The 25,601-nt window shown below is 43.4% G+C and overlaps 1 protein-coding gene across 1 annotated transcript; it reads right to left on the reverse strand.

Annotated features, from left to right (window-relative positions):
* Window positions 1-1,948: 1,948 nt before the first annotated feature.
* On the reverse strand, window positions 1,949-16,653 carry LOC137324951 (di-N-acetylchitobiase-like). Its single transcript, XM_067989642.1, has 7 exons — window positions 16,522-16,653; window positions 11,822-11,960; window positions 7,918-8,126; window positions 6,211-6,382; window positions 6,025-6,122; window positions 4,703-4,864; window positions 1,949-2,134 (listed from the first exon to the last, which is right to left on the reverse strand). The coding sequence occupies exons 1-7, from the start codon at window positions 16,651-16,653 to the stop codon at window positions 1,949-1,951; spliced, it is 1,098 nt and encodes a 365-aa protein (XP_067845743.1).
* Window positions 16,654-25,601: the final 8,948 nt, after the last annotated feature.

The raw sequence follows: 25,601 nt of genomic DNA on the forward strand, positions 1-25,601 counted from the left end.
CTCACATATATATATTGCGCTATTTTCTCAAATAAATACATTTGTAGAAAAGAAATGACTCTATTTGTGCAATTCACCACTCTAAAATGATACGAACATTTATCCTAAAGTAAATAAAAGAAGAAATTCAGGATCTGAAGTCTTTATTGCTTGTTACCTGATAAGTAATGCAGAATAGGCAAGTTAACAGGTTTGCAGGAATGTGAAGAGGTTACTGAAATGTAAATCTGTCACCAATATCCCTTTAGGAGTGGAAAGGCCACTCATCACTTGGACTTGGAACTTGCTGGTTCAGAGGTCTTTCTACACCATTAACTAAGAGTCTTATTCCATTTTGGGTCGGAATTGCTTCAATGCTTTTGTTTGATAGCAAACGTACAAATCCTATTGAAAGAGCTGGAAATGCTCGAGAGCACAGGATAACGGAAACTAGAAGAAAGAAAAGATAAAGGAGAACAGAAAAGAAAAAGAGAAAAGATCGAAAAAGAAAAAAGAGGAAAGCAAAGAAAGGAAAGAACTTGCCTTATCATTCTCAAGAAAAAAAGGGAAAAGAAAAAAAGTGTCCTTTTCTCACCCAGCCCATGATTAACTTGATAAGATGAAGTAATGTTTCCAGCTCTTTCAGCTTTAATGATGCTCACGGGTCCTATTGAGCAGTGTGATATCCCTGACAGCTCTCTGCATTGTCAATTCAGTGCCTGCTCTAAACTGGTTCCTGTGCCCATTGGTACAATTGCCAGCGGGCTCCAGTCTGCTAACATGGAAAGATTAGATCAGTGGACTGATTCGCCGTCCCCCATTCTGACAACTTTGCTTCCTGTTCGACGAAACGATCACTTTACCTCGAGAAATCAGTTAAAGATATTGAAGATCAAGTATGGTCTTACTTACGTATTATTCAATGACAGCACCAATTTTATTGCCTTCTTTGTCTCATCATTTTCATCCATGAGATGGTTAGACCATAATCTCACGCACAGAGTTCGTCAAACAATATTGTGAAAGAAGAAAACTGTGTCAGGAATAAAGAGCAGGACAATTCTTGCTGGGTAATATTACAAAGTAAATAAAGATAAAATGGGACACAGACCTCCCTCCCCCCAACACTGAGTTTCACATGTTGGCAACGGGGAGGGCAAGTGATTAACTAAGGACTACTAAATATATGTGCCAAGATTAGACTTGAGGGGAATTTTTTTAACCGGTACCACAATTGTTTTATATTTACACAAACCCCACTTTCCTGGAGCAACACAACTGAAACACTTACTTTGGAAACATCACATTTTATTTTGTGAAATACGTGTTCCCGTAAAAATTTAAATTGCTTTTCAAGAATAGACAATTGTGAAGCACTCAGGTGGAATAAAATTCAAATGGTTACATTGTCTTGTAATATTACAATTAAATAAAAATACTAGCAGTACACAGGATACTATTATCTGGTCCGTTCACCCCCCCTTAATGGAGGAAAGTTGAAAATTAAAGTTATCTCGGTTCAAAATGATAACCAATCAAAATAAAATCATCAAAATCATTGTCAAGAATTAAGATGTGCATAAAACAGACAACACGCGTGTGCATATCAGAATTGGATTATTACCCAACGGGAAAGCTGACTTGTTTTCTGAATTGTAAATAATTAGCGGCAAGATGTTTTAACCTGCACTATCATTAAGCATTATGAAAGTCAATACAGATTTGATGCATTTTGTAAACAACTTGAGATGCCTGAAGTGACCAGATCTTGTAGTACAAATTGTATTCGTACATTTTCTTTTCATTGAATAGAAATTCGTTAGCTCGACAAAATGTTAAATCTGTTCCCTAGATCTGCGTTATCTTTAATTTCTCATGTTGGAAGCTAGCTCACTTTTTGCTGAGTTTACTTGCAAAATTAAATGATTACATTCTGTTAAGATGAGATGGTTCAACGTCGCCGTTTTCCTCACAAAGGGCAAAGAGCATTCCACATGTCTTCAGTTTGCTTTACTATGAAATGATCATCACTGTAGTTCAGCATATTTCCATTCCACATGCCTATGCCACGGAGTCTCAATTTCTTCATGATCGCTGACTTAATTGAAATGCTCTGTGGATCGTCATACCAGACCTCATGAAATGTATTATTAACCTGCCATAAAAAAATGAAGAGTTACACAGATAGGAGCGAGGGGTTTGGGTCAATGCTCAGTTCGAGACACTATGCTGAAAATCTTCATCAGCAGAAGACAGAATGGACTGAAATGTACGATGAGAAAATGCACAATGACAAATGAGCAAAACAAACTCAAAAATTAGGGACTTACGGCAACGGCCGGCAATTTCCTCAGGGCTTCTCCCACTCCGTCCCCTGACCGTCGGCAGAAACTCCATTTCCGTGCACAAACGCGGTTTTCCGCTGCACGTCCACACAAGTAACGGGAACGGAGCAGGAGCAGCTCCAAGTCTATCTTTTTTAACACCCAAACCAATTAACTCATCTGGATGCTGTGCAACATATGAACATAAGGCACACATTGAAAGCACAGACGGGACCTCAGTTTAACGTGTCATCTGAAGGACGGCACCTCCGACAGTGCAGCACTCCCTCAGTACAGCAACTTAGAAAAATCCACATGAACAGCCCAGATGTCAATTCGGATGCAACAAGTCAAAAGATTATGGTGTTTGATTGGGAAAAAAATGATTTGGGGGAAATAGAAAGAGATAGATGACTTGCAAGTCAGAGTTAGCATGGGCCTCCAGAGAAAATGATTTAAAAAAATAAATCGAATTATCCAAGGTCTGATTTAACTCAATGTGGAACATTCTATCATTTCAAAATAATCTTTTCAAATTGCTCAAAGTAACAAAATATTGCAATCGAAAGGTGGAAAACATGATTTCAATGTTACTGCTGAAAGCTCAAGCATCACAGCGTTTGACTGCAGTGCATCAAGTATCTCAGCAAGACTTGGCCAATGTCAATTAGACATGTGACTAGGTATTTTGTTTTTATTCGTTCATGGGATGTGGGCGTCGCTGGCGAGGCCGGCATTTATTGCCCATCCCTCATTGCCCTTGAGAAGGTGGTGGTGAGCCGCCTTCTTGAACTGCTGCAGTCCGTGTGGTGACGGTTCTCCCACAGTGTTGTTAGGAAGGGAGTTCCAGGATTTTGACCCAGCGACGATGAAGGAACGGCGATATATTTCCAAGTTGGGATGGTATGTGACTTGGAAGGGAACATACAGGTGGTGTTGTTTCCATGTGCCTGCTGCTCTTGTCCTTCGAGATGGTAGAGGTCGCGGGTTTGGGAGGTGCTGTCGAAGAAGCCTTGGCGAGTTGCTGCAGTGCATCCTGTGGATAGTACGCACTGCAGCCACTGTGCGCCGGTGGTGAAGGGAGTGAATGTTTAGGGTGGTGGAACCAATCAAGCGGCTGCTTTATCTTGGATGGTGTCGAGCTTCCTGAGCGTTGTTGGAGCTGCACTCATCCAAGCAAGTGGAGAGTATTCCATCACACTCCTGACTTGTGCCTTGTAGATGGTGGAAAGGCTTTGGAGAGTCAGGAGGTGAGTCACTCGCCACAGAATACCCAGCCTCTGACCTGCTCTCGTAGCCACAGTATTTATATGGCTGGTCCAGTTAAGTTTCTGGTCAATGGTGACCCCCAGGATGTTGATGGTGGGGGATTTGGTGATGGTAATGCCGTTGAATGTCAAGGGGAGGTGGTTGGACCCTCTCTTGTTGGAGATGGGCATTGCCTGTCACTTATCTGGCGCGAATGTTACTTGCCACTTATGAGCCCAAGCCTGGATGTTGTCCAGGTCTTGCTGCGTGCGGGATCAGACTGCTTCATTATTTGAGGGGTTGCGAATGGAACTGAACACTGTGCAATCATCAGCGAACATCCCCATTTCTGACCTTATGATGGAGGGAAGGTCATTGATGAAGACAGGACATACCCAGGGATGGTGATGGAAGAGTCTGGGAAGTTGGTTGAAAGATCTGTGAGTATGGCTGTGTCAGGCTGTCGCTTGACTCGTCTGAGGGACAGCGCTCCCAATTTTGGCACAAGTCCCCAGATGTGAGTGAGGAGGACTTTGCAGGGTCGACTGGGCTTGGTTTGCCGTTGTCGTGTCCGGTGCCTAGTGGTCCGATGCCGGGTGGTCCATCCGGTTTTATTCTTATTATGACTTTTCGTATCTGGATTTTACAACTGAGTGGTTTGCTAGGCCATTTCAGAGGGCAATTAAGAATCAACCACATTGCTGTGGGTCTGGAGTCACATATAGGCCAGACCGGGTAAGGACGGCAGGTTTCCTTCCCTGAAGGACATTAGAATGCAGTAGATCAAGAGTGTGTGGTATTTGCTACTGTGCAGTTTTCTTATGTACAGGGTACGCTCCCGTCAATCTTTTGTGCTAAATTGATCATCAAATGGGAGACAGGGGCACACATTTCACAAACCAAACAATCGCTAATTTTCACAGGAGGGTCAATATGGGTTGTGTAAAGTGATCGATTTGAAAAGACCACAGCTCATCTCATTTTTTGCAACTGGTCATACACAATGTCTTAACAAACGGAACTGGGTTTGGTGCTTTGTCTGTCAACTCCCATTTTCTTGGAATATTGAATCATGAAATACTGCAAGGTTTGCATTCTGCAAAGAATGGACAATGCACAACTCTCCATTGTGTTTTGATTGACAGTCTTACCATGTAGATATAAGACGGGACTTTCTGCTCATCATCCCAATATCTGCCAGTAATTGATTTGTGCACATGCTCTGCGATCTCTTTGTATGGGACCTGACGTCCAGCTGCATTACTGCAAGGGGCACCTCGGAAAGGAATCTTTTCCAATACACACCTACCAGTCTGAAAATACAAAAGGATGAAAATATAGTTACTTTGGTAACTTCAAAAATGCAGTAACAACATGACTGATCTCTAAGTGTAAAGAGGAACAATTGGAGAAAAATAAGTTTTACAATTTGGACAGGAGGGTCTCTCACTGAAATATATAAAATTAAATAGTACATTTATAGACAAGGACAAGGTTGTAATTTCAAATAGACAGCAACAAGACTGAATATAGAAAATTACGGAGTGATGTAATTGACGTGTTTAAGATGATCAAAGCAGTTGATAGGGTGGATAGAGAGAAAGTATTTCCTCTGGTGTGAGAGTCCAGAACAAGGGGACATAACCTGAAAATTAGAGCAAGGCTGTTCAGGGGTGATGTCAGGAAGCACTTCTTCACGAAAAGGGCCGTGGAAATCTGGAATTCTCTCCCCCAAAAAGCTGTTGAGGCTCGGTCAATTGAAAACTTCAAAACTGAAATTGATAGATTTTTGTTCGGGAAGGGTATTAAGGGTTATGGAACCAAGGTGTGTAGATGGAATGAAGATACAGATCAGACATGATCTAATTGAATGGCGGAACAGCTTGAGAGGCTGAATGGCCTCCTCCTGTTCCTATGTTCTTATGATTCCTTGTGTTAAAAGGATGAGCTTTGAGAAAAGATTCGAGAAGCTTAAGATTTACAACCTAGAAGAATGCAGTTAAGGGGAGGCCTCAGTGGAATAAAATGTTAAATAGCACAGATAAGGTAAGCCCAGAGAGCAAGCACTGCAAACAAATAATTTCTCCAGAACAGTGAATCAATGGGATATTTTGCACAGCAACAAGACAATCATAACATCATAGTATCATAGTAAGTACAGCAAGGGAGGAGGTCATTCGGCCCATGATGCCTGTGCTGGCTCGTCACAAGAACTATCCAATCAGTCCCATTCCTCTGCTCTTTCCCCATCGCCCTGTAAATTTTTCCCCTCAAGTATTTATCCAATTCCCTTTTGAAAGTGAATATTAAATCTGCTTCCACCACCCTTTCAGGCAGTGCATTCCAGATCATAACAACTCGCTGCGTAAAAAAAATGTTTCCCCAGATCACCTCTGGCTCTTTTGTAATGGTTTACAATAGTCTATTCTAAATAATTCGGATTACTGAAAGCCAGATAATGACAAAACCTTACCTCAAAAAACTGTGTGCAAGGATAGTCATAACCATACCATGGAACTCCCAGCACGAGCTTTCTGGAATCAATTCCCAGATTGATATAAGCGGAGTAACCTAAATGGGGAAAATAATAATGAGGGTCTTAGATTCACATTGATATCGGGCAGGTAGACCCTGAACCAGATGGTCTTATTGTACATACCTGATAAAGTCTGGTAATAGGGAGCATTTGCCTTTGCAAAGCAATTGTCCCACATTTGACTCTGCATATCATAGGACATCACAAATAAAAAGTCACAGGAATTTGCAATTCTCAAAAAGTCATAGCATCGGCCATCAATGCAGTCTGGAGACCAAGGCACGTTAAATGTGACCTAAGGGCCAAAGAGTAACAAGAAGAAGTTAGTTTCATCTCATACCTTATGTTGGATATCACTAGTAGTTATATGGTTTTTATATGCACTCGCACATGGTCCATGGGAACTGTGAATTTAACAGGTTAGGAGTTCGACAGTGTTCATGACTGTATAAAAAGGAACAGGATAAAGTTGGGGCAAATAGTGAGTTAGAATTAATAGGATCCTCGGTTATCAAATATTAATCAGGTTCAATTCCCCACTGCTCACTCACCTTCTTCCTCCAATTTTCCATCAATTTTCTCTCCTCCTCTCCAAAAGGCATTAAGTTGTGACCAAATTGTAGTCCCAAAAGGGCCAGCCACACTCCAATACCGAGTCAAATTGGCCAAAGTTCTTTTATGTGAGGCCAGACATTGAGTGCTGGCAGGCTATTTTAACATGGGTGGGGGGACTAACCCAATTGGTGGCCATCTGCATGGTCACACTTCCAGTGGGAGGTTTCCAGATAATGATCAGATGGTTCATTTGACCTTCCCCGACCCAGTGGCACTCGGGGTAAATTGTGCCCTCCAACATCCCAGCTGAAATCAGATAACTCAGCACGAACCAGGATTTGCATGGCTCATGTAGTCACTGCCTGAACAAGAAGGCATTCGGGAGCCTAAGGTCAAGAATTATATCACTGTAATCTGAGTTATCAAAGTCCGTTATGTGCAAACTTCTCAGCAGTAAAAGTCTGCTTCAAACTTTACCCAATAAAAATGCAGCGAGTGATTTCTTTTTTTGCCTCCTTAATAGTCCCTTTATTTCAAAGTAACTCATTGGATATGAACTGTGGGACATTTCTGAAGGATGTCAAAGGGCTCTCCATTAAGACAAGTTTTTCTTCCTTTGAAGAAGGGTTTTGATGGAGTAAATAAGGAGAAAATGTTTCCAGTGGCAGGAGGGTTGATAGCCAGAGGACACAGGTTTAAGGAGATTGGCAAAAGAATGAGAGGGGAGATGAGGAGAATTTTTTTTACACAGAGAGTTGTTATGATCTGGAATGCAAAACCAGAAAGGGTGGTGGAAGCAGATTCAACAGTAACTTTCAAAAGGGAATTGGATAAATAATTGAAGGGCAAAAAATTCCAGGGCCGTTGGGAAAGAACAGGGGAGTGGGATTAATTAGTTCGCTCTTTCAAAGAGCCAGAACAGGCACGCTGGGCCAAATGGCCTCCTACTGTGCTGTAACCTTCTGAGAACCTATGTGAAAATTACAGTTCGAACCATCCCATGCATGGAAGCTGGAACTCAAGTCACTTGTATAATTCTGGGCTACAAGTGATGCAGCATCAAGTTTGCTGCATATCCAGCTTAAACTGATTCAATCTCAAATTTCTAACCTCAGCAATTGTCAAAGCAGCTTTGTAACAAGATGATGCACTGATAAACAGCAGCGAAAAATCATGATTTCAATTCACTTATCCAGAAAAATATCAATCTTCCTTCATAATTAAGTAGAAAGTAAATTGCTTATCCCCATCTAATGAAAAAAATGGCTCCTTCACCTGAGACCCAGGTATTTCACGGTGGAACACACCCATGGTTTCGGAAACCAGTTTTGGTATCTCGAAATAGCCGACAGATGGATTTCCAGCAGCAATGTTCACATCCAAATTGATTCCATCCATAAATTGCCTTTTTGCCAACTGCAATTGCTTATCGATCCAATTTGCACGGCGTTGTCTGAATACAATGTTCCATAGTATAAAAACTCCTGGTGAAGGGTGAAGAAACAACTTCCAATTATAGAGCATGTTTCGCACAACATTGTGTCCCAAGACACTTTGCAGGACAGAACTGCCAACATCAAGTCGGAAGTAGTAGAGGAAGATTTAGCTCGAATTTGCATTGACATAGTGCCTGACACATCCTCAGGATGTCCTTAAATGCTTCATTGCCAATTAATTATTTTTGAAGCGTAATCACTGTTGCTTTGCAAGCAGATGTGATAGTTAATTTGTGCCCAGAAAGGCCCCGCAAAGAGGAAATTCGATAAATGGCCAGTTAATCTGTTTTGGTGATGTCGGTTGAGGGATGAATGTTGTCCAGGACACCAGGAGAACTCCCTGTTCTTTGAATTGTGCCAATGGGGTCTTTTACATCCACTTGAACAGACAGGTGGAGCCTTTGTTTCAGGTCTCATCTGAAACACAGCACCTCTGGCAATGCAGCATTCCCTCAGTACTGCACTTATGTGTCAAGTCCTGGAGTAAACCCAAAATCTTCTGACCCAGGAGGAGAGACACAGTGCTACCACTGAGCTAAGCTGACACTTGAGGGAAGTGACCAAAGGCACAGTCAAACAGGTAGGTTTTGATGAGGCTTTCGAAGATAGGAAGAGAAATAGCAAGACAAAGAGGTTGAAGAAGAAGAATCTGGAGTTCAAGACAGTAACAGCTGAAGGTTCTGCCATTGATGGTGGAAGAGGAGAAATCTCAGAGGCCCAGAGTCGGAAGAATGGAGCGTGTGTGCTGGGCTCTGGACACAATTGGGTGGAGCTTTCATTAAACTGCATTCTTCATTCTAAATCCTGGCATCAGTGGCAGACTGCTGCTGTGCCAGGGAATAAAAGTTCCACCTATCTATTTATAGGTTGTTAAAAACAGTGTGTCCTGTCATCTTTCTATTCAAAAGTTCTGTGTCAACAGTGTCTTTTGTTTTTCTATTTTAATTGTGTTCCCATCCAGTGACGCCCGTCCTGTCTCCTTTATAACAGGATTTTGCCCATAATGTGGCCTGTGGTGATGCAGTTCCACACTACGGCCACCAAGTGATGGTGTGGAACAGGTTTCTCAACCTGCAGCTGAAACTGTTTTTCATGGACCATGTTTTTCCTCAGTAACTGCAATATTTAATTTATAAAATAAGAGTTCCTAAAATAAAATACAAATTCAAAAAATGACATTTCACAATAACATGTTTGTATTTGTCCAACTAATTTTCTTTTGTGTCTTTTAGTGTCTTTGCTTCAAGTGAAGACATTAAAGACAAGTGAAGTTTTTATTTGAAGGCCTCAGCCTGTCTCCAAAGCCTGGACATATCCTTCTCCCTCATATACTTCTGCAGCTTCCCCTTAAATGCATCTATGTCATTCGCATCAGCCACTCCATGTGGTAGCAAGTTCCACATTCTTTCCACTCACTGACTAAATAAGTTTTTCCTGAATTCCCTGTTGGATTTATTTGTGACTATCTTATTGATTTGGATTACCTCTAGTTTTGGACTCGCCCACAAATGGAAAAATACGAACATATGAACATACAAGAGCTGGTGTAGGCCATTCAGCCCCTCGAGCCTGCTCTGCTATTTGGTAAGATCATGATTGATCTGATTGTGACCTCAACCCTACTTACCTGTCTACCTACTACAACCTTTGACTCCCTTGTTAATCAGGAATCTATCGTACTCAGCCTTAGAAATATTCAATGACCCTGCCTCCACCGCTCCCTGGCAAGGGAGTTCCACAGACTCACGACCCTCTGAGAGAAAAAATTCCTCCTCATCTCCGTCTTAAATGGGAGACCCATTATTTTTAAACTGGTGGCCACGAGTTCTGGTATCTCCCACAAAGGGAAACATCCTCTCATCATCTACCCCTTCTCGTCCCCTCAGGACCTTGTATGTTTCAATATGATAACCTCTCGTTCTTCTAAACTCCAGTGTATACAGGCCCTACTTGTTCAACCTTTTCTCTCAAGATACCCCCTCTTCTGAGGAATCAGTTGAGTGAACCTTCTCTGAACTGCCTCCAAAGCAATTATGTCCTCTCTTAAATAAGAAGACCAAAACTGCACACAGTATTCCAGATGTGGTCTCACCAATGCCCTGCACAACTGTAGCAAAACATCTCTACTTTAAGATTCCATTCCCCTTGCAATAAATGACAATATTCCATTTGCCTTCCTAATCACTTGCTGTACCTGCATACTAACTTTTTGTGATTCATGTACTAGGACACTGATTCCTGTGGCACTCGTTACATCTTGCCAATTCTTCTCTCCATATGCCCGATCGAACCCATTCATAATTTTAAATACCTCTATCAGATCACGTCCCAGCCTTCTCTTTTCCAGAGAAAAGAGCCCCAGCCTGTTCAGTCTTTCCTGATAGTTATACTCTCTCAGTTCTGATATCATCCTTGTAAACCCTTTTTGCACTTTCTCCAGTACTTCTGTATCTTTTTGTAGTATGGAGACCAGAACTGTGCACAGTACTCTCAGTGTTTTCTAACCAAGGACCTATACAAGATTAACATAACTTCTCTGCTGTGAATTATTTTCCTCTAGAAATGAACCCCAGTGATTTGTTTGCGCTTTTTAAGGCTTTCTTAACCAAGCATTTCTGCTTAAATGCTCAAGGCAAGTACAGAAGATCGGAATAGGGCGACGATGAGGGAAGCGGTGGTTCGGGCACCTAACTTGCAGGAACATGTGAGGGGTGAGGGACTGATGCTTCCAAAGATGTCAATAGCAGTTTGGGTCCCATTCCATTAGAACCCACTCCTCCCCAACAAGACATGTTAGACCCTCCATTCCCTCATCTCCCCAATACTGCCAGATCCCAGCAATCCCTGACCATCTCCTGAGTCCTTGCTGGATCCCACAATCTCCCTCCTCAGAATTCTTCCCCTCCCCTACTCCTAGATCAGATGACTCCCGCTCAGTGCTCACGAACCCAGCAAGTTTGGGAGGTGAAAAGTAGAATAAAAATGCATCACCAGTCAATCTCCCATGGCAATGGACAAAGAGAGTCCAGACTTGTGTAGTATTCAGGCGAAACAGGATTAGAGTGTGGGGGATAATTCAACCAGGGTGTTCAGATGTAACTCAGACCCCATTGTGAAATCATAACTTTTGTCCTAATTTTTAATATAATACTTTGATCAATTATAATTTTTATTTAAATGGCAGTTTGAGCTGAAAGATGCAAAACAGAGGTGCGACAGTGCCACCACTGGTGGGGAGGATGTAATTACAGTGCATCAAGTTTACGGAGACAGTTCCCATTATAAATGTGTAATTTCAAATAAAATTGCTGGACTATAACTTGGTGTTGTAAAATTGTTTACAATTGTCAACCCCAGTCCATCACCGGCATCTCCACATCATTATAAATGTGGACAGAGGAATTTATAAATGGAAAAAGTTGCCACAAAAGTGTGAAAAACTTGAAAATAGAAAGTAAGGTTTTGTAGACAGGAGGTGTGTGTGTGGATGTAAGATTTTAATATATTATAGATGGAATGTGGAATTATTAGCTCGAGTTGTGCAGGAGCTGTAGAGGAATTTCAGCACTGTAAGGTCGCAATTCAAGGCTGTGCACTGAATGTCTTTTTATGTGGTTCTCAATAATACAGCTTGCATTGGAAGACAGAAGGACATTTGTTTTTTCTGTGAAAAAATTACTTACCTCTCAGGACAACTCGAACTTGATTCGCATGAGCATAACACAAAAGCTCAGGATCGTAAGGTCCAAAGGCTGCAATAGTCGTAACCTTAGACCAGTCATAATACTTCCAATCCTTTCCTCCAACATCAAAGACAAAGACCTGGTACAAAATAAAGCAGTCAATTGCAGTAATGAAGGGCAGAAAACTGCCATTTAAAAAATATATATTTTCACAATCAATGGCCCAGATTTTGTTGACAAAATAATGGTGAGGCTAATGGCGCTCGTTTTATTTATGTGTAAATGGTACAGCAACTTCAGGCGAGGGGCAGATACGCAGTTAAACTCAAACATCCACAAGTTGATGACCGAGTTGGGCTGCTCCGCTGTTAGCTTCACGAAAACAGCATCTCGCTATCTTGCTCACCGTTAAAATTCATTGAACGACGTAAAGTTCATGTATTTGCGCAGGAGATTCAAACTAAACTCGCCATGGAAAGTTACGTCTTTTCCATTCCAGTCTAAGTACCTTTTTAACGACGGTGAATGTGTTCATTATCGGCAATCAAGATCTCTGGCACTGAAAATTAACTATTACAAGAGTGGAGTCTCATTCCTTCAGGATTTAATTGCTGTTGGAGATTTAAAAATGGAAATTTAAAATTCAAACTTTTTTTTACTTCCCCTTTCACTCGCTTTTTTCTCTCTCTTTTAATCCAATCTTTCTTTTCCTCTCTTTATTTCTCTTTCTGTACCTGATTTGACATTGAATTCGCCCACTCTAATTTACACTTCCTTCTCAATCCTTGCGCTGTTAATTTCACAATCCTTCAATCTCATTGGTTAAGGAGATACCCTGTTGCTTGTCCTGTTCACTCAGCTCCCAAATGCCCTGTTTCACTCACTGCCCCGTTATCAGTTCGCACTTTCAGCAACTTGCCACTCAAAAACGTGCAAGGGCAGGTCCAAGTAACGGCAAGCACCGTTAGATGACCTGTTAGAGCAAAATTTGGCCCATTATCTTTTCCTCAGGTTACGGGGTAAGGAACGGCTGGTGAACTGATTCTCAGGTTGCCACCAATGTCGATCTAAATGCAGCCACCAGAGAAAAGAATATGCTAAAGAGGAACAACCTCTCAGAACTTCCATCTCCACAATAGTGCAGGTGATAGGAACTGAATAACATGAGGAAAAGGAGCTCACATCCCAATACTCCATTCCAAGTGTTGGTGCTCAATACACTTCAAAAGGACAACTTAAACTAAATAAACTCATATTACAAGCAATTTTAGAGTTACAGTTTAAAAACTTTTCCATTCAAGGTACCTGGTGTCAAATCAAGCATTTCTACCATGAGACCAGCAAGACTAGATCAGAATATAGTTCCCGAGAAAGAGAAACAGCCCATACTGCACCAGTGTGACATTTTTCCATTTCCCACACCAACCATCCTGTGTTCTCAAATGAGACTGCCTATTTAGTGCTGCAGTTTAGTTCATCACAGTTTTGTGATTTGGGCCCTTTGATTTGGACTGAGAATATCAAACATGCATCATCTGAGCTGACACTTTTGTGCAGTAATGAGAGAGTGCTGCATTGTTGGAGGGGTTGTCTTTTGGATGAGATGTTAAAGGGGATCTAATAGACCACTGGCAATATTGAAGAGCAGGGAGTTCTCTTGGTGTCCTGGCCAACACTTTTCTCTCAACCAACATCAGCAGAAACACATTAACTGTTCATTCATGCAACTTGCTGTTTGTGGGACCTTGCTCTGCACATATCAGCAGAATTGTATTCCAGCACAATCTGTAACCTCATAGCCCGGCATATTCCTCTCTCTACCATTACCAACAAGCCAGGGGATCAACCCTGATTCATTGAGGAGTGCAGAAGAGCATGTCAGGAGCAGCACCAGGCGTACCAAAAAATGAGGTGCCAACCAGGTCAAGCTACAACACAGGACGACATGCATGCTAAACAGCGGAAGCAACATGCTATACACAGAGCGAAATGATTCCACAACCAACGGATCAGATCAAAGCTCTGCAGTCTTGCCACACCCAGTCGTGAATGGTGGTGGAAATTAAACAACTAACGGGAGGAGGAGGCTCTGGATAGATGCTCATCCTCAATGATGGCAGAGTCCAGCACGTAAGTGCTAAAGACAAGGCTGATGTGTTTGCAACCATCTTCAGCAAGAAGTGCCAAGTTATGGGCCCCGACAACATCCCGACTGTAGTGCTGATTCGTGCTCCAGGACTAGCAATGCCTCCAGCCAAACTGTTCCAGTGCAGCTACAACACTGGCATCTATCCAACAATGTGGAAAATTGCTCAGGTATGTCCTGTCTACAAAAAGCAGGACAAATCCAATCCGGCCAATTACTGCCCCATCAGTCTACTCTCAATCATTCGCAAAGTGATGGAAGGTGTCATCGACAATGCTTTCAAACGACACTTACTCACCATTAACCTGCTCACCGATGCTCAGTTTGGTTCCCGCCTCCAGACCTCATTACAGCCTTGGTCCAAACATGGACAAAAGAGCTGAATTCCAGAGGTGAGGTGAGAATGACAGCCCTTGAAATCAAGGCAGTATTTGACCGAGTGTGGCACCAAGGAGCCCGAGTAAAATTGAAGTCAATGGGAATCAGGGGGAAAACTCTCCAGTGGCTGGAGTCATACCTAGCACAAAGGAAGATGGTAGTGCTTGTTGGAGGACAATCACCTCAGCCCCAAGACATTGCTGCAGGAGTTCCTCAGGGCAGTGTCCAAGGCCCAACCATCTTCAGCTGCTTCATCAATGATCTTCCCTCCATCATAAGGTCAGAAATGGGGATTTTCACTGAATATTGCACAGTATTCAGTTCCATTCACAACCCCTCAAATAATGAAGCAGTCCGTGCCCGTATGTAACACGACCTGGACAACATCCAGGTTTGGGCTGATAAGTGGCAAGTAACATTCACGCCAAGTGCCAGGCAATGTCCATTTCCAATGTGAGAGAGTCTAACCACCTCCCCTTGACATTCAACGGCATTATCATCAACATCCTGGGGGTCACCATTGACCAGAAACTTAACTGGACCAGCCATATAAATTCTGTGGCTACAAGAGCAAGTCAGAGGCTGGCTATTCTGTGGCGACTGACTCACCTCCTGACTCCCCAAAGCCTTTCCACCATCTACAAGGCACGAGTCAGGAGAGTGTGATGGAATACTCTCCACTTGCCTGGATGAGTGCAGCTCCAACAACACTCAAGAAATCCACACCATCCAGGACAAAGCAGCCCGCTTGATTGCTACCCCATCCACCACCTGAAACATTCAATCCCTTCACCACCGGAGCACAGTGGCTGCAGTGTGTACCATCCATGGGATGCATTGTCGCAACTCACCAAGGCTTCTTCGACAGCGCCACACAAACCCGCAAACTCTACCAACTCGAAGGACAAGGGCAGCAGGCACATCGGAACAACACCATATGCACGTTCCCCTCCAAGTCACACACCATCTCAACTTGGAAATATATCAACGTTCCTTCATCGTCGCTTGTCAAAATCATGGAACTCCTTACCTAACAGCACTGTGGGAGAACCTTCACCACACGGACGGCAGCGGTTCAAGAAGGCGGCTCACCACCACCTTCTCAAGGGCAATTAAGGATGGGCAATAAATGCTGGCATTGCCAGCGACGCCCACATCCCATGAACGAATTTTTAAAAATTGCTGCTGAGTTTGCCGACAACACTTCAAAAAGTAATTCATTTCATGTGAAGTTCTTTGGGACATCCTGAGGACATGAGGTGCGACATAAATTCAAGTTTATTCATTCTTGGAACCAACAGACAGGAAACTTTTATCCCACCCATCTGTCAGAAGAATGTTTTGTTGGTGGGAAGGTGGGAGAAGTGGGATAAAAGCAGAATGAACACATCGAGCCTGCAGGTTATATTGGTGGTGCTCTTGTTGCTGCCACACCGCCCACTTAGTAACATTGCTCTGAAGTAAATACTGACCTCATCAATACAGTCAGCAGTTACAGAGTCATTTTGCAACCAATGTATTTTTTAAAGATCTGTTACGTTGTATTCAATTTAATCGTGGCCAAGGTCCCAGTTTTACAATGAGTGAAAAAGTCAAATGTCATTTTTATGACATGAGATTCCAGGATTTTCAATATTCTGTGGAAACCACAAACTGGTGACCTTAACCATGGTATTAGACAGACACACTGCAGGAGTTAGATCACACATCATTTAAGACTCTGCACATTGCAGAAATATATTTAAAAACACATTTTATGGATGCTGCACTTGTTAAAATATCTTTGCACTGCTCAATACTACGGTTGGTCCTATTTTATACAAACTGCAACTATACCAATATTAACACTTTAACATACGGATTATAATATGAGACACTTTGCATTTCAACAATAATCGGACATTCCCCCCGCCCCTCTACCCCCATCCCAATAGCTCCACCTGTCCCTCACCCCGACCCACACCCCTCAGACTGTTCCGAACACCCACCCACGACCCACGAACACCCACCCCCGGCCCCCAAACACCATCCCCCAGCCCACGAACACCCACCCACGACCCACGAACACCCACCCCCGGCCCCCAAACATCCACCCCCGGACCCGAACACACTCCCCCAGCCCCCGAACACCCACCCCCGGCCCCCGAACACCCACCCCCAAGCCCCGAACACCCACCTCGAACTCATGCTCCACGGTCACGGGTTTGCACAGAGCCCGATCCGAACATGGACAGCCGGTCCCGGAGCCGCAGCAGACCCACAGCACGAGCACGACCAGGGCCTGCGCCAATTCCAAACTCCAGCGCATCCTCTCCGACTGAGCTCTGCCCGATATGAAGATCCACCAGATGCAGCAAGATCATTTATTTACATCCACCCGGATGTGACTGATGATGACACCTCCTGAGTCTCTCTCTCTCTCTCTCTCTCTCTCTGTTGGTGGATGTGGAAATAGTGAAAAGTTGTTACAATCGTCATACTCTGAAATGCAACATTTAAAGGGACGTTCTCTTCTCCCCCTTCCTCCAAATCTTGGCCAACAGCAAACAGAGAAACTAATAAAGGAAAAAGAAAGAACTTGCTTTTGTATAGCGCCTTTCATGACCTCAGAATGTCTCAAAGTGCTTCATCCCTCTCCATGACCACTGTTTGAGGATGAACCAGACCGTTTGCAAACTTGGAGTCCTATTTGACCCTGATATGAGCTTCTGACCACAAATCCTCTCCATCACCAAGACTGCCTACATCCACCTCCATAACGTTGCCTTCTCTGACCCTGCCTCAGCTCATCTGCTGCTGAAATCCTCATCCATGCCTTTGATACCTCAAGACTTGACTATTCCAATGCTCCCCCACCGGCCTCTCATCTTCCACCCACCAAAACCTTGAGCTCATCCAGAACTCTGCTGCCCGTATCCTAACTCACACCAAGTCCCATTCACCAATCACACCTGTGCTCGCTGACCTACATTGGCTCCCAGTCCACCGACACCTCGAATTTAAAATCTATCCCTCAACCAACAACTAAATGTAAACCAGATTATTTGGTCATTAATTTTATTGCTGTTTGCGGGATCTTACTGTGCGCAAATTGGCTGCCGCGTTTCCTACCTTAACAATCATCCTTGTTTCAAATCCCTCCATGGCCTCTCCCCTCCCTATCTCTGTAACTGCCTCCAGCTGTACAACCCTCCGATAGCTCTGCGTTCCTCCAATTCTGGACTCTTGCGCATCCCCGACTTTAATCGCTCCACCACTGGCGGCCGTTCCTTCAGCTGCCTAGGCCTTAAGCTCTGGAATTCCCTCCCGAAGCATGTTTGCCTCTCTACCTCTCTCTCCTCCTTGAAGACAATCCGCCGAGTGACTCACCTCCTGACTCTCCAAAGCCTTTCCACCATCTACAAGGCACGAGTCAGGAGTGTGATGGAATACTCTCCACTTGGCTGGATGAGTGCAGCTCCAACAACACTCAAGAAGCTCGACACCATCCAGGACAAAGCAACCCGTTTGACTGCCACCCCATCCACCACCCTAAACATTCATTCCCTTCATCACTGTGGCTGCAGTATATACCATCGACAGAATGCAACTCACCAAGGCTTCATCGACAGCACCTCCCAAACCCGCGAACTCTACCACCGAGAAGGACAAGGGCATCAGGCAGATGGGAACAACACCACCTGCATGTTCCCCTCCAAGTCACACACCATCCCGACTTGGAAGTATATCACCGTGCCTTCATCGTCGCTGGGTCAAAATCCTGGAACTCCCCACCTAACAGCACTGTGGGAGAACCTTCACCACACGGACTGCAGAGGTTCAAGAAGGCGGCTCACCACCACCTTCTCAAGGGCAATTAGGATGGGCAATAAATGCTGACCTTGCCAGCGACGCCCACATCGAATGAACGAACAAAAAAAACTACCTCATTGAACGAGCTTTTAGTTACCTGTCCTAATATCTCCTTATGTGGCTCAATGTCAAATTTTGTTTGATAATCGTTCATGTGAAGCATCCTGGGACATTTTCCTACATTAAAGGCGCTATATAAATGCAAGTTGTTATTGTTGTTCACAGCCAATGAAGTACTCTTGAAGCGTAATCACTGTTGTAAAGGTAGGAAAAGCGACAGCCAATTTGCACACGGTCAGCTCGCGCAAACAGCAATAAAATAAATGACCAGATAATCTGGTTTTTGTTTCGGTGTTGGTTGAGGGATAGAATTTGACCAGGACTCATTTATAACTGGTTATTTATCTCATTTGCTGTTTGTTGGACCTCGGCGGTGAACAAAATAGGTGGCTGCATTTTGCCTCCAAAAGACAGTGACTCCACTTCAAAATGTTATTCATTGGCTGCAAATTGCCTTGAGATGTCCTGAGGGCATGAAAGGTGCTATATAAATGCAAGTTCTTTCTTGAAGGTATTTAGGTCTATTTTAACTCAGGCACTAACTCCCCTTAAAATAAGTGGGTTAATATCACAGTTGACTGATGCTCAGAGGAATTCAAGACAAATGTGACGCAGTCGTACAATGTTATCAAATTTAATGTACACACAAGATAATTACAGATGAGGGAGGCCACTCGGCCCATCCAGAAAACTCCCAAATCCCCACCCCATTGTTGCATTCAGTTGCTATTAAAATGATTCCTCGGATTTTTGTCCCATTTACTGGATCTGGGAATTCATTCCATCTGTTGATCACTCTTTGAACTCCCTGATATCAGTGGCAAATTTGCCTTTTACTTTACCTTTCATCACTAAGGCTGCAGATATGCTGCAGCTACCAGTCTCTGCCGAGTGCGGTACAGAGTCGCCAGACCAAAGTTATACTGATATCAGCTGTAAAGGAGTCCTGTGCATGTCTGGATGGATGCTGGTGCAGAGCTCCACTTTCTCCCAGTTAATTTTTAATGATAGGGAGGGAGTGAATGGGAGTGTTTGCTTCCTCCTAAAATTAAAAAGATTCCACAGAAAGTTTAAAAAGATCTCGGATGTTTTAAAATGCTGTTTTGCATCAGGTGGAAATGATAGCAGCCGGTACAAACTCAAGCTGGTGCGGAACAGATTCCTGGACTGAGGGAGAGGGGAACGGAGAGGGTCTCACTTTACTGGTACGAACTTAAGCTGGTGCAGGACAGACTCCTGGAGAGGGGAACAGAGGGTCGTTGCTATACTTGATTTTAGTACCGTTGGGAGTCAGATTGCTGCCTTGACATCTGTTACTTCTGTGGAATTTGCTCCTACAAGGAGTAGTTGGGGCAAAGTAAGCTGTGAGGAGGGCACAAAAAGGGATATAGAGAGGTTAAGTGAGTGGTCAAGAAGGTGGCAGATGGATTATAATGTGGAGAAATGTGAGGTTATTCACTTTGGTCGGAAGAATAGAAAAACAGATTATTTTTTAAATGGAGAGAAACTATTAAATGTTGGTGTTCAGAGAGAATTGGGTGTCCTGGTACACAAAACACAGGAAGTTAACATGCAGGTACAACAAGCAATTAGGAAGTCAAATGGTATGTTGGCCTTTATTGCAAGGGGTTTGGAGTCCAAGAGAAAGGAAGTCTTGCTACAATTGTACAGGGGCTTATGGAGACCACACCTGGAATACTGTGTGCAGTTTTGGCCTCCTTACCTAAGGAAGGATATACTTGCCCTGGGGACGGTGCAGCTAAGGTTCCTGTGATGAGAGGGTTGTCCAATGATGAGAGATTGAGTACAATGGGCCGATACTCTCTGGAGTTTAGAGGAATGAGAGATGATCTCATTGAAACATATCAGATTCTGAGAGGGTTTGAAAAGGTAGATGCTAAGAGGCTGCTTCCCCTGGCTGAAGAGTCTAGAGCTTAAGGGCACAATATTGGGGTGAGGGGTCAGCCATTTCGGACTGAGATGAGGAGCAATTTCTTCACTCTGAAGGTTGTGAATCTTTGGATTTCTCCACCCCAGAGGATTGTGGATGCTCAGTCGTTGAGTACATTCAAGGCTGAGATGGATAGATTTTTGGAATCTAGGGGAATCAAGGGATATGGGGATCGGGCGGGAAAGTGGAGTTGAGGTCGAAGATCAGCCATGATCTTATTGAATGGCGGCGCAGGATTGAGGGGCTGTATGGCCTCGTCCTGCAACTATTTCTTCTGTTCTTATGTTCAAATAGCATAGATGCATTTAAGGGGAAGCTAGATATACGCATGGGGGAGAAAGCGCTAGAAGGATATACTGATAGGGTTAGATGAAGAGGGGTAGGAGGAGGCATAGATCATTTGGGCCGAATGGCCTGTTTCTGTGCTGTACATTCTATGTTTGTAATTCTATGTAAAACCTTGTTGATATGCAACTGAAAGTGGTTCACGTTGTTGCAAAATGGCAACAGATACTGAATCCACAGTTTACGGGTATATTTTGTATCGAGCATAATGAATGAAATGTTTGTGAAAAACTCCAATGACGGCAGCAGATAAGAGCTCGAATTATTGGCCGCTCAAGACCTTGAGCCACGTGAGTAAGTCCCTCTCGTCCCCCCTCCCCTTTCACTCCCTTAGTGACCTCATCAACCATCAAACCAATAAAGAACAGTGCTCCACTCACACTGACTCGAAGAAAGTTTCCAATCATTTTTTTAAATTACAAAATGTACTTTATTTCATCAAGTTTAAAGATACACACAGTTCAATGTGAAAATCACAATGTATGGAATCATAGAAAATTACAGCATAGAATGAGGCCGTTCAACCCATCGTGTCTGTGCCGGCCGAAAAAGAGCTATCCAGCCTAATCCCACTTTCCAGCTCTTGGTCTGTAGCCTTGCAGGTTACGGTACTTCAAGTGCATATCCAAGTACTTTTTAAATGCGATGAGGGTTTCTGCCTCTACAACCCTTTCAGGAAGTGAGTTCCAGACCCCCACCACCCTCTGGGTGAAAAGATTTCTCCTCATCTCCCCTCTAATTCTTCTACCAATTACTTTAAATCTATGTCTCCTGGTTATTGACCTCTCTGCTGAGGGAAACAGATCCTTCCTGTACAATCTATCAAGGCCACTCAAAATTTTATACACCTCAAGTAAATCACCCCTCAGCCTCCTCTGTTCCAAAGAAAACAACCCCAGCCTATCCAATCTTTCCTCATAGCTAAAATTCTCAAGTCCAGGCAATATCCTCGTAAAACTCCTCTGTACCCTCTCCAATGCAATCACATCTTTCCTGTAATGTGGTGACCAGAACTGCAAGTTGTGGACTAACCAATGTTTTATGGAGTTCTAGCAGAACCTCCCTGCTCCTATATTCTATGCCTTGGCTAATAAAGGAAAGTATTCCTTATGCCTTTTTAACCACCTTATCTACCTGTCCTGCTACCTTCAGGGATCTGTGGACATGCACTCCAAGGTCCCTCTTTTTCTCTACACTTCTTAGTATCCTACCATTTATTGTGTACTCCCTTTCCTTGCTTGCCCTTCCCCAAATGCATTACCTCACACTTCTCTGGATTGAATTCCATTTGACACTTTTCTGCCCACCTGACCAGTCCATTGATATCTTCCTGCAGTCTATCGCTTTCTTCTTCACTATCAAACACAGCCAATTTTTGTATCATCTGCAAACTTCTTAATCACGTCCCCTACATTTAAGTCTAAATCATTGATATATGCCAGAAAAAGCAAGAGACCTCGTACTGAGCCCTGCTGACCAAGTACTGACCCCACTGGAAACAGCCTTCCAGTCACAAAAACACCCGTTGACCATTACCCTTTACTTCCTGCCACTGATTTTGGATCCAACTTGCCACTTTCCCTTGGATCCCATGGGCTTTTATTTTTCTAACCAGTCTGCCATGTGCGAACTTGTCAAAAGCCTTGCTAAAATCCATGTAGACCACATCAAACACGTTACCCTCATCAAACTCCTTGTTGCCTCCTCAAAAAAATCAATCAAGTTAGTCAGACACGACTTTCCCTTTACAAATCCATGCTGACTGTCCTTGATTAATCCGTGCCTTTCTAAATGACGATTAATACTGTCCCTCAGAATTGTTTCCAGTAATTTGCCCACCACCGAGGTCAGACTGACTGGCTTGTAATGACTCGGTCTATCCTTTTCTCCCTTGTTAAACAACGGTACAACATTAAAAGTCCTCCAATCCTCCGGCACCACACTTGTAGCTTCCTGACATCACCCCTGAACGGCCCAGCTCTAATTTTAAGGTTATGCCCCCTTGTTCTGGACTCTCCCACCAGAGGAATTACTTTCTCTCCATCTACCCTCTCAATTTCATTAATCATTTTATACACATCAATTAGATCACCCCTTAATCTTTTATATTCAGTCTTGTTGCTGTCTATTTGAAGTTACAACCTTGTCTTTATCTATAAATGTACTATTTAATTTATATATTTCAGTGAGAGACCCTCCTCTCTAAATTGTAAAGCTTATGTTTCTTCAGCCTTGACTCTTCGAGATCAGTCATGCTGTGACTGCAATTTTGAAGTTGCCAATGTAACTATATTCACAAGTACGATATTTTCATCCTTTTGTATTTTTCAGGCTGGTCGATGTGCATTGCCAAAGATTCCTTTCAGAGGTGCCCCTTGCAGTGATGCAGCTGGACATCAGGTCCCAGACAAAGAGATCATACAGCAAGTGCACAAATCAATTACTGGCAGATCTTGGGATGATGATCAGAAAGCCCCGTATTATATCTACATGGTAAGACTATCAATCAAAACACAATGGAGAGTTGTGCATTGTCCATTCTTTGTAGAATGCAAACATTGCAGTGTTTCATGATTCAATATTCTCTGTGTACAGGATTCAGCAAAGTTCAGAACATAGAAACATAGAAAATAAGAGCAGGAGTAGGCCATTCGGCCCTTCGAGCCATTCAATATGATCATGGCTGATCCTCTGTCTCAATACCATATTCCCGCTCTCTCCCCATACCCCTTGATGCCTTTTGTGTCTAGAAATCTATCTCGCTCCATCTTAAATATATTCAGTGAATTGGCCTCCACAGCCTTCTGTGGTCGAGAATTCCACAGGTTCACCACCCTCTGAGTGAAGAAATTTCTACTCATCTCAGTCCTAAATGTCCTACCCCGTACCCTGAGACTGTGACCCCTTGTTCTGGAACCCCCAGCCAGGGGAAACATCCTCCCTGCATCCAGTCTGTCTAGCCCTGTTAGAATTTTATATGTTTCAATTCGAGTGAATACGGGCCGAGTCGACCCAATCTCTCCTCGTACGACAGTCCTGCCATTTCAAGAATCAGTCTGGTGAACTTTCGCTGCATTCCCTCTATGGCAAGCATATCCTTTCTTAGGTCAGGAGACCAAAACTGAACACAATACTCCAGGTGTGGTCTCACCAAGGCCCCATATAACTGCAGTCGGTTTGTACGGTGTGTACGGTTTGTATGGTAGAAAATATGTGTAGTTGGAGAATTGCCAAAAAATGGGAGCTGACATACAAAGCACCAAACCCAGATCCGTTTGTTAAAACATTGTGCATGAACATTTGCAGACAAATGAGATGAGCTGTGGATTTTTCAAATAGATCACTTTACACAAACCATATTGACCCTCCTGTGAACCATAAGAAATAGGAGCAGGAGTAGGCCAATCGGCCCCTCGAGCCTGCTCTGCCATTCAATAAGATCATGGCTGATCTGATCCTAACCTCAAATCTAAATTCATGTCCAATTTCCTGCCCGCTCCCCGTAACCCCTAATTCCCTTTACTTCTAGGAAACTGTCTATTTCTGTTTTAAATTTATTTAATGATGTAGCTTCCACAGCTTCCTGGGGCAGCAAATTCCACAGACCTACTACCTGAGTGAAGAAGTTTCTCCTCATCTCAGTTTTGAAAGAGCAGCCCCTTATTCTAAGATTATGCCTCCTAGTTCTAGTTTCACCCATCCCTGGGAACATCCTTACCGCATCCACCCGATCAAGCCCCTTCACAATCTTATATGTTACAATAAGATCGCCTCTCATTCTTCTGAACTCCAATGAGTAGAGTCCCAATCTACTCAACCTCTCCTCATACGTCCGCTTCCTCATCCCCGGGATTAACCGAGTGAACCTTCTTTGTACTGCCTCGAGAGCAAGTATGTCTTTTCTTAAGTATGGAGACCAAAACTGTATGCAGTATTCCAGGTGCGGTCTCACCAATACCTTATATAACTGCAGCAATACCTCCCTGTTTTTATATTCTATCCCCCTAGCAATAAAAGCCAACATTCCGTTGGCCTTCTTGATCACCTGCTGCACCTGCATACTAACTTTTTGATTTTCTTGCACTCGGACCCCCAGATCCCTTTGAAATGCAGCACTTTCCAGTTTCTCGCCATTAAGATAATAACTTGCTCTCTGATTTTTCCTGCCAAAATGCATAACCTCACATTTTCCAATATTGTATTGCATCTACCAAAGCTCCGCCCACTCACCCAGCCTGTCTATATCCCCTTGTAGGTTTTTTATGTCCTCCTCACTCTCCACTTTCCCTCCCATCTTTGTATCATCTGCAAACTTTGATATGTTACACTTGGTCCCCTCCTCCAAATCGTTAATATAGATTGTAAAGAGTTGGGGACCCAGCACCGACCCCTGCGGAACACCACTGGCTACAAGTTGCCAGTCCGAGAATGTACCATTTATCCCAACTCTCTGCTTCCTGTTGGACAACAAATCCTCCACCCATGCCAGAATATTACCCCCAATCCAGTGATTCTTTATGTTGAGCAATAATCTTTTATGTGGCACCTTTTCGAATGCCTTCTGGAAGTCCAAATACACTACGTCCACTGGTTCCCCTTTATCCACCCTGTACGTTATGTCCTCAAAGAACTCAAGCAAATTTGTCAGACATGACGTCCCCTTCGTAAAGCCATGCTGACTTTGTCCAATTAAATTATGCTTATCCAAATGTTCCGCTACTGTATCCTTAATAATAGACTCCAAAATTTTACCCACCACAGATGTTAGGCTAACTGGTCTATAATTTCCAGCCTTCTGCCTACTACCCTTTTTAAATAAGGGTGTTACATTAGCAGTTTTCCAATCTGCCGGGACCTTTGCCGAGTCCAGAGAATTTTGGAAAATTATTACCAAAGCATCCACAATCCCGACTGCCACTTCCCTCAAGACCCTAGGATGTAAGCCATCAGTTCCAGGGGATTTATCCGCCTTGAGTCCCATTAATTTACTGAGTACCAATTCCTTAGTGATTTTAATCGTATTAAGCTCCTCCCCTCCTAGAGCCCCC

This window comes from Heptranchias perlo, chromosome 9, assembly GCF_035084215.1.
Source record: "Heptranchias perlo isolate sHepPer1 chromosome 9, sHepPer1.hap1, whole genome shotgun sequence".
Lineage (NCBI taxonomy): Eukaryota > Metazoa > Chordata > Chondrichthyes > Hexanchiformes > Hexanchidae > Heptranchias > Heptranchias perlo.